Genomic DNA, 9,059 nt, shown 5'->3' with positions numbered 1-9,059 from the left:
TCCCTGCCCTGCCCTCAGGAGATGCCCTTTGCTGATGGAGCTGCTGTGCTGGAGCCCAGCTGTGTCCCAGCAGTGCCCATGGCCTGTCCCTGCCTGAGGTCACAGCAGGGACACGCAGCAGGACAGGGACCAAGCTGCCAGAGCACTCTGGCCTTGCACCCCCACAGGGCTGGGAAGGACAGGGTGGAGTTGGGCAGGGCAGATGGGGCAAGAGCCAGGGCCATTGTCCCTGGCTGTGCTGCTGTGCTGGGAGTCTCTTCCCTCCACCTCTGCTCACAGGCACTGCCCCTGCAGGGACAGAGAAGGGCTCAGGAAGAATCCTGGACACACAGGTCAGGGCAAGCACTTGTTTTTATTTAAATGCATGGGGAACAGACCTCTTGTAAGTCTTTGTGGTTCAAAAGAAAGGTAGATATTCATGTAGAAATGCTAAGAGTAATACTGCAGTATTTTGTAAAAAACACAACAGCAGAAAAAAGTTACCAAATAAAAAATTGACAAATAGGGGGAAAAAATGCAGAGATTGTAAAGAGTTACATTCTGAAGGCTCTGCAGCAGAAAATGGTTCTGAAATGCTTCTGAAAATACAGTCCAATCAATTTTCTCAAGGCCTCCTTGAGCTCTTGGTTCCTCAGGCTGTAGATGAGGGGGTTCAGGGCTGGAGGCACCACCGAATACAGAACTGACAGGGCCAGATCCAGGGATGGGGAGGACAGGAAGGGAGGCATCAGGTAGCCAAAGGCTGCAGTGCTGAGGAACAGGGAGACCACAGCCAGGTGAGGGAGGCAGGTGGAAAAGGCTTTGTGCCGTCCCTGCTCAGAGGGGATCCTCAGCACAGCCCTGAAGATCTGCACATAGGAGAAAACCATGAACACAAAACATCCAGAAACTAAACAGGTACTAACAGCAAGAAGCCCAAGTTCCCTGAGGTAGGATTTGGAGCAGGAGAGCTTGAGGATCTGTGGGATTTCACAGAAGAACTGGCCCAGGGCATTGCCATGGCACAGGGGCAGGGAAAATGTATTGGCCGTGTGCATGAGAGCATTGAGAAAGGCACTGGCCCAGGCAGCTGCTGCCATGTGGGCACAAGCTCTGCTGCCCAGGAGGGTCCCATAGTGCAGGGGTTTGCAGATGGACACGTAGCGGTCGTAGCACATCACGGTCAGGAGGGAAAATTCTGCTGTGACGAAGAAGAAAACTAGAAATACCTGAGCAGCACATCCAGTGTAGGAGATGGTGCTGGTGTCCCAGAGGGAATTGTGCATGGCTTTGGGGACAGTGGTGCAGATGGAGCCCAGGTCGCTGAGGGCCAGGTTGAGCAGGAAGAAGAACATGGGCGTGTGCAGGTGGTGGCCGCAGGCTACGGCGCTGATGATGAGGCCGTTGCCCAGGAGGGCAGCCAGGGAGATGCCCAGCAAGAGGCAGAAGTGCAGGAGCTGCAGCTGCCGTGTGTCTGCCAATGCCAGCAGGAGGAAGTGCCTGATGGAGCTGCTGTTCGACATTCCTTCACTCTGAGCCTCGTGGACTGTTCAAAGAAGACATTGATAAGCTGGGGCCAATCTCTTTGAGTCAACGCTATGGGGTTATTTTAGAAATTCCAGCAAAACTACTTCTCTTTCTGTGGGGCCACTTCACTAAACATTTTTATTTTTGAGCTTGGGTTTGTGCTGCTGAGTTACTGACTCATCTTCAGCATTGCTCTCAGGCTGAACACTGGGGAGCTCAGACGGAAAACAGGGCTCCCTATGCCCCAGTGCAGTCAGGCCTGCTTGTCCCACACAGGTGCCCTTTGCTCATTACACATCCCTCTAGTTCAGGGTGATAAAAATTAAAATGTGCTTGAAAAATAAAGTGGAGCTTTTCAAGACTACAGTTTCAATTTCTCTAAGCCCTTCTCTTTTTCCCTGTGCAGCTGGACATGGAGGGATGCCAAGGGTTGGCCTGGCTCTCTGCTGCCTGGAGTTGTGCCTACTGGGAGCTGTTTCTCTCTATCCAAGCCTTGTCCCTGCCAGTGCTGCCAGAGCCCAGCCCAGCCCTGGGGGCTCAGCTCTGCCCTGCAGACCCCTCCCAGCCCTGGGCACTGCCTAGGGGCATCTCCCTGGCAGCACGGCCTTAAGGGCAGGCCAGACAAACAGAGATGCTGCAAGCCAAGGTGCTGCTGCTGCTGTCTGTATGGAGAGGAGGCTGAGGAAGCACTTTCTGAGGGAGATCTGAGGCCATCTGCTGATGCCCAGGGTGACAGTGCAGGAGTCTCAGGGACACAGCCAAAGCTGACAGCCCCTTTCCCTTCCCTTTAGGAGAAAGCTGAGAGCAGCCCTGGCCATGCAGCACCATCTCCAGAGCAGGAGGAATCGGCCCTGATGGAGGTGGCTCCTTCCACCTGGAACTTCTCCCCTGCAGTGTCCATGGGGAGGTGCCAGGCAGGCTGAGAGCTGCCCCTGGCAGGTGGCACATGCCCTGGGCTGGCCAAGAGCCCTGAGGGCTGCAGGACAGCCCTGGGCAGCCCTGGCTGCAGCCCCAGCTTCACCCCCTGCAGCCATCCCTGGAAGCAGGAGCCATCCCTGTCAGCAGGAGCCGTCCTGCCCTGTCCCTCTGACGGTGCCCAGGGCAGCCCCGTCTGCAGCACATCCTCCTCCTCCTCCTTCTGTGCCAGAGAGAAACTTGGAGAGTCCTCCTGACACATCCCCCAGGCTGTGGGGTGTGCTGGCTTCAGGAGATCCCTCCAGGAGCACAAGGGACATTGCCCTGCACCCACACACTCACCATGCAGAGGGCTGTGAAGATCTTTCCCCAAGTGAAGTCTCAGCTCAATGTCTTCCCCATCCTGATTGCCTTCAGCCTGTCTCTGCCTGGCTCCTGTCCCCTCAGTGCCTGCAGGCAGAGCCCTCAGCCCTGCTGGGCTGGGAGAGGAGCTGGCCCTGGGAAGAGCTGTTCCTTTAAAGCTCAGCAGCACAGACACAGCACAAGGACTTTAATGAGCCTCTCAGGGATTTGGTGTTGTTTACATCAGACTCAGTCCCTGAGAGAGTCTTCAAAAAACTTCTCAGGAACTCAAAATTAAATTGAAACTCTGAAGTTTCTTGAAGTTTTAATGGGTCCCACTGAGGGAGACGACTGGGAAAGTGTCCCCAAGTTCCAGGTAGAGCAGTACACTGGAGGCAGTGATGACTGCTGGGGACAAACAAGGCAAAGGTGTCTCTGGTGCTGAGCAAACCTGGATGTGGTTCAGGAATGCAAAGGGCCAAGGCCTGAGCCCCAGCCCCTGGCAAGGCAGATCCTGTCCCTCCCTCCTTGCTCAGGGCTCTTCCCAGGATGGGCACTGGGATGTGGGGATGGGCAATGCCAAGGGCAGGAGCATGGGATGGCCCCTGCCAGGCTGCTGAGCAGGGACAAGGAGGCAATGAGGCCCCAGGCCTGCAAGGGTCACTTGTCCTCTCGTGGCCTCAGGCCCAGGGCCAGCAGCCATGGCCAAAGTGCTGCCCAATGTTGTGGCTTGTTTTGTGTTTGTTCTGTTTCCCCAACTGTTCATGTTAAAGGTCCCGCCCTATTCCCAGTTATCTGTCAATCCCTAAACCCCTCCCCAGTTACTATGGTTGTCGAGTGTATCATTTTTGTTCTCCACCCCTGGCTGCCTGTCTGTCACTCGGCACCCCTGCCTCCTTTTCCAGAAGCTTCTGGCCAGGGTGTCGGGTGATTGGCTCAGGGGCCGGGGCCCCTCCCTCAGTTGTACGAGATTGGTTCTGTTGTCGTGTCAATCCCCAATGTATCTTTTCCTTCCCTCTTCTGATTTGCCATCCTTCACCCCTCCCATCCCCTTTAAAACCCGGGGTTTTTCCCCACCTCGGGGCTCTCAGCTCTCTTCTCCTTCACTTCCAGTTCCCCCTTATCCAATAAACCCGTTTGCCCCGAAGAAACTGAGAGACGCCTCTTCAATCCTGCGGCTCGGAGTATCATAGTGGCCAACGTCCGCAAGGCAGGTTACTGCCTTAGGGGCATTACTCGACTTCGTGTTGGGGAAGCGCCCCCCTTGGCTGGAGACGGGCTGGTCATTTCTAGCCTGGGCGTGTTTTTCCACCGGCCACACCACTCCAGCCCAAGTTGGCTCTGTCAGGGCCGTCTTGCAGCTGCTGCCCGTCCCTGTGCCCTGTGCAGCCCAGGCTGTCCTATGGTGTCCCTGCCCTGTGCCTCTGTCCCCGCAGGCTGTCGGCATCTCCCGGCTGCCCCACCTGGCTGGCCCCTTCCTTTGCTGACAGCTCTGCCTCCTGCCTGCCCCTGCCTGCCCACACAAAGCCTTGGGCTGCTCCAGGCTCCTCCTGGGGGATGTGTTGCACCACAGCCCTGTCCTGGCAGGGAAATGCCTTTCTCCTTGTGTCCAGTCCGGATCTCCCCAGCAGCAATTTACGTTAATTTTTTCTTTTTTCTTCTCCCTGTTTACTATTATGTCAAAAGGACCCACCATCTCTGAAACCTCCCTTCAATCCCTCCCAGGTCTCCTCTGCTGTCCTCAGTCTACACCCCACTGAGCACAGAGCTCCATTGTCCCTGTACAGTGCTCATGTGCTTGAGGCCATGAGTGCCTGGACAAGAGGGACAGTTCTTTTCTACAGGAAGGAAACCACAGAGTCCCAGGGTTTGAAGGCAGATGAGAGGCAGTCACCAGAAGCCAAGGCAGCCAGACCTGTCTGTCCTTTGCAGCTTTTGTCTGAAAGCAGCCTTTGGATATTTGTGGAGTTTCAGAGGTGGAATTCCATTTCAGCCATGAGTTCCTGGACCAGAATGACAGTTCTAGTCCACAGGAAGGAAAGGGCAGAGCCCCAGTGTTTCATAGGGTGATTAGAGGCAGCCCCAAGGAGGCCAAGGACAGCCAGACCTGTTTGTCTTGGCAGCTTTTGTTTGGAAGCAATCCTTGGGTAGAAGAAATTTGGGAGGCCAAATCCCAGTTTTGTCCATGGCCACCTGGATGAGAAGGACGATTCTTTTCCATAGGAAGGAGAGTACAGAGCCCCAGTGTTTCACAGGCAGATGAGAGCTGGCCCTCAGGAAGCCAAGGAAACCTAGACAGTCCTGGCAGCTGGCCAGGCCTGACTGTGCCAAAGGCAGAGCTCAGCTGCCCTTGGGGGCTGCAGCAACACTCCAGAGCCCAAAGAGCCTCCATGGCTGGGCTGGAGACCAAGGCTGCAGCAGGGAAATGCAGGGCTGCTGCAGGATGGGGAGGGCATTGAATTCCAGCACACACCTCAGCTCTCTGATGATCCCAGCACCATGCTGGGCCCTGTTTCAGACTGGAGCAGAGCAGATGTTGATGGGACAGGAGCCCTGCGGGCCTGGCAGGGACCTGCAGCTTGCAAGGTGCTCTGCTCTCCCTCAGGTGCTCTGGGAGAGATCCAATCCCAGCTGGGCACCTCAGGGCACAAGTGGCACTGCCTGTTCATGGGGACACAACTGCTGTCTGCCTGGAAAGGGGGACAGGTGTTAATGCCTGTTAGTTTCCTAATATACAAGAAAATCTTTATTATCTGGGTCATCTGAGTTCCTTTTAGAAATGGCAAAGTTTTCCCATCAGGAAGAGGAATTTCCTGGATCTACTGGATTGTTCTACTAATGGCAGAAGAAGAAGTGCTGATCTTTCCATCTACTTGTGTCACCAATATTCAGTCTATTATTTAATCTCCTTTTTTCATCAGGCGTTTTTAGTTCTCCTGTTTAAATTGCCATGTCTAAGTACATCTCTTCACTAGACCGGTTGGATCTATGTCCTTTCCATTGCTCTCCGATTTCCTTCTCCAGATGCTCTCTGGTCATTCAAGTGCCTCTCAACTGAATGGTTTCATGCTTTAAGCTCCAGGAAGTTGCCCAATCTTTCTGGTGTTAAAATAAATACCATATTAGTCAACATCTTAGTTGTGTTTATATCAATCACAAAATTGCATTTTCCTATGTCCTTCTCTAGAACTGTTCCTTTTCGGAAATCCCCTGGGGATGTGGGACATGTCAGATGCTGCTGGGACATCCCAGAGAGCTGAGGGAAGAGCTGTGATGGTTATTAAACTGTTCAAATGATCAGCCTGTGTTTGTTGGCAAGAAACCTTTCTGTGCCTCTGAGTGTCACCAGGCCCTGAGCCCAAAGGACACAAACCTGATGAGGTGTGGCTCCCACTGCAGGGGCTGCACTTGGACCTTGGCTCTGCACAGGAGAGCTCTTCATCCCCTTTCTCTCTTTTGCTCCCTCTGGGCATTGAGGGAGCTCCTGACTTCAGCCTGTGACTTGTGTGTGCAAAGAGCAAATCTGGGCAGAATTGGGGCAGGGAGGGTTTGGGGGGGACCTTGGGATCTGTGCTGGGCACAGAAGGTGTTTTCCATTGCTCTGAGACTGTCTGCTGTGCAAATTGGATTTAATATCCAGCAGAGGAATGACTTTTGCATTTGATGGAGCTGTGCCTTCCCTTGGCTTTGCTGGCTGACAAGAAATGAACATCCCTCTGTGTCTCAGGCAGCTCCTTCTCCAAGGAAAGCAGGTGGGAGGTGGAGCCGAGGAGCTGAAAGCTGCAGGTGCAGCCTGGGCTGGAGGGAGCTCAGATTTGCACAAAGGTGCTCTGAGTGCCAGGGCTTGGATGGGGGAAATGGTGGGGTGGGGGTAGGGACAGAGTCTGATTGATTGTCAGCCATGAAGGGTCTTGATTTTCATATCTGTTCAAACTGCATGAGGAGGTACTTGGATTCAGTGTCAATTGGAGATTGCACATATTGATTTATGAACAGGAAAAATCCTAAACAGGACCTAAAAAATCTTTTCTCGCTGTCTTTTTAAATATAATGCATTAACTCTGGATATAATACTGAGATCTGTCTAATTAGCCACAAATGATTTGGAAAATTAAAATCAAATGATTCCCAGAGGCTTGGCTTGTGAAGGTGTTCTGAATGTTAATGAGCCCTGGGACACTGAATTCCTGCACTCAAGAGCTGAAGGCTGAACAAGCCTCTGGAGCAGTGAAATTCAGCAGCGGCCTCCAAGTTGCTGAGGATGTCAGCAGCCCCCAGTGAGGCCATCCCTGCCCAGAGACCGTGGGGGAATGGGCAGACAAGGAGAGCGTCCCTGGGGCTGGGGCAGCACAACTCAGAGGCACCAGCGGCTCCAGCTGGGCAATGGAGTGTGGAATGTGGCTGGGAAAGCCCTGCCTGGGCTGGGCCAAGCAGCACAGACAAGCCCTGACTCCCATCCCCCAAACAATTCTCTCAACAGGACATTTCAAAGGATTTACAGTTGTTTGTGTCCTCTGAGTTAGGTGCACTGGAGAAATACCAGTATAAGAGATTCTAGGAGCTCAAAACAACCTAACAGCCTTCCCTGGGAAGTTCAGAAAATTGGAGAAACTTTGGCAAATGGTTTATTATGACATTGTAGTGGTTTTGGTTTGTTAATTTAAGATTTTTCTATTCTTGACATTTCTTAATTAATGGATTGATGAGTATGGGGGGTTTTAGTGTCAGTTAATTATTTATCTGTTTCTTTTATTGTGAGATTGTATTATGAGAATAGTAAAGTAGGCCTAAGATTTTTAAAGCGTATATAGAAAATTTTATTTAAAATAAATTTATAAAGAAAAAAGGTAGTAAGAATTAAAATGAATTCTCTCGAACACTTTTTTTCTTTACAACTTTTTCTTTTTACTGACAATGTTAAGTAAGTAAACTTAAAATTTCTAGTTGGTTTACTATTTCTAGAATAGTCTTTTTTTAGTTTTCTTCGGGAGAGAAGTTTTTCTTGTTAAGGTTATGGAGATTATTTTACAAGAAAAAAAATATGTTTTGTGGTTCTTAATTCTTTCATGGATAACAGTTGTCAGGGGAACTTTGTTCTTGGGAAGTTGTTTTTATTGCTACAAGATTTTTTACAGCTTGTAGATGGGTCATGTCGACTTATGGGGTACTGTTTTAAAGATGGGTTCTTTAAGAGTAAAAGTTGTTATTTTTTACTTTTAAAATTATTTTTATCTCTGGGAATAGAGATCTTCTCTTGGGGATACTGGATTAGTTGGATTTTTCTCCCTGCTGTTTAAACCTGACATGAAATTACAGTTATTTTAACATTTGTTTATTTTAGTATGGAGGGGTTTTTTGATATTAATTGCAATTTTTTTAAAAGTTTTTTGTGTTATAAAGAAAGAGTTGTTTCATTATAGTTTACAAGAAGATTTTAGTTTTAAGATTAAGGTATTTTTTCTTCTTTTTTATTTGGGACTTAATTTCTCCTTTACTGATTTGATGGTTTTATATATTTTTTTATATGATCATGGTGAGATTTTAATAGCTGTGGCTGGCTTTGTTCTGGTTGGGGTTTTGTAGCCTCTTTTGTTTTCCTGTTTGGGAGTTGTTGGGGTTTGGTTTGGTCAGAATGGGGCTGATGGGGGTGGGGCAGCCTGGGGAGGGGGGAAGGGGCTCAGCCCATGGCAGGGTTGCTTGGTTTGGTTTGGTTTGGTTTGGTTTGGTTTGGTTTGGTTGAGATGGCCGCCAGGGCCAGGGCCTGCTGCTTCTTTGTTGACTGGAAAAGAAAGAGGAGGTTCCTGGGTTTTTTTGTCTTTAACATTTGTGTTTAACAGAGGCGTGTTCATTATCTCAGTGGTTTAACAGATTGTCAGTAACACAAAAAGTTTTGTATTACTTTTTAAAATTCTTCTCATGTCAAACTACAACAGATATTCAAAAAAAAAACCACTTCTCAAAGCATTGACTTGGCCATTCAACTTCAAAAACTCTAGGCCTGTTCAATTTTAAGTTAATCAAAATTTACAGGAGCACAGAAACAGAAGAAGACACAGAAGGAAAGACAAAAAAGATACAGAGAAGCACACACACAGCTACCTACTCCTAGAATCCAGCACTGTTCAGATGGAAATTCCAAGAGGAGGCTGGGTCAAGATGTGTGCTTGCCTTGTGTTCAGCCCCTGAAATACCCCTTGGTCTCCCTGGGCCCTTCCCCCAGGTGGAGCTTAGGCTCATTTGGTCCCTCAGGAGCTGGGCTGGGGCTGCAGAGGTGGCTGTGGAGCATTGCCTGTGCT

The 9,059-nt window shown here is 50.3% G+C and overlaps 1 protein-coding gene across 1 annotated transcript; it reads right to left on the bottom strand.

Moving 5' to 3' along the window:
* Positions 1-533: 533 nt before the first annotated feature.
* LOC143692716 (olfactory receptor 14J1-like) lies at positions 534-2,407 on the bottom strand. Its single transcript, XM_077172958.1, has 3 exons — positions 2,332-2,407; positions 1,302-1,453; positions 534-1,106 (listed from the first exon to the last, which is right to left on the bottom strand). Exons 1-3 carry the CDS (start codon positions 2,405-2,407, stop codon positions 534-536), a joined length of 801 nt encoding a protein of 266 aa, XP_077029073.1.
* Positions 2,408-9,059: the final 6,652 nt, after the last annotated feature.

Source organism: Agelaius phoeniceus (assembly GCF_051311805.1).
Source record: "Agelaius phoeniceus isolate bAgePho1 chromosome W unlocalized genomic scaffold, bAgePho1.hap1 SUPER_W_unloc_2, whole genome shotgun sequence".
NCBI classification, from domain to species: Eukaryota; Metazoa; Chordata; class Aves; order Passeriformes; family Icteridae; genus Agelaius; species Agelaius phoeniceus.
This window is presented reverse-complemented; position numbering and strand designations above follow the sequence as displayed.

What these genes read in the sequence shown, in the direction of transcription:
- LOC143692716 (XM_077172958.1), bottom strand. Translation starts at nt 2,407, where the DNA reads ATGGACACTGCAGGGGAGAAGTTCCAGGTGGAAGGAGCCACCTCCATC. An exon ending in TTCCTCCTGCTCTGGAGATG is followed by an intron (nt 1,454 to 2,331) that starts GTGCTGCATGGC and finishes TGGCATTGGCAG; the next exon opens with ACACACGGCAGCTGCAGCTC. An exon ending in TGCTCAACCTGGCCCTCAGC is followed by an intron (nt 1,107 to 1,301) that starts GACCTGGGCTCC and finishes CACTATGGGACC; the next exon opens with CTCCTGGGCAGCAGAGCTTG.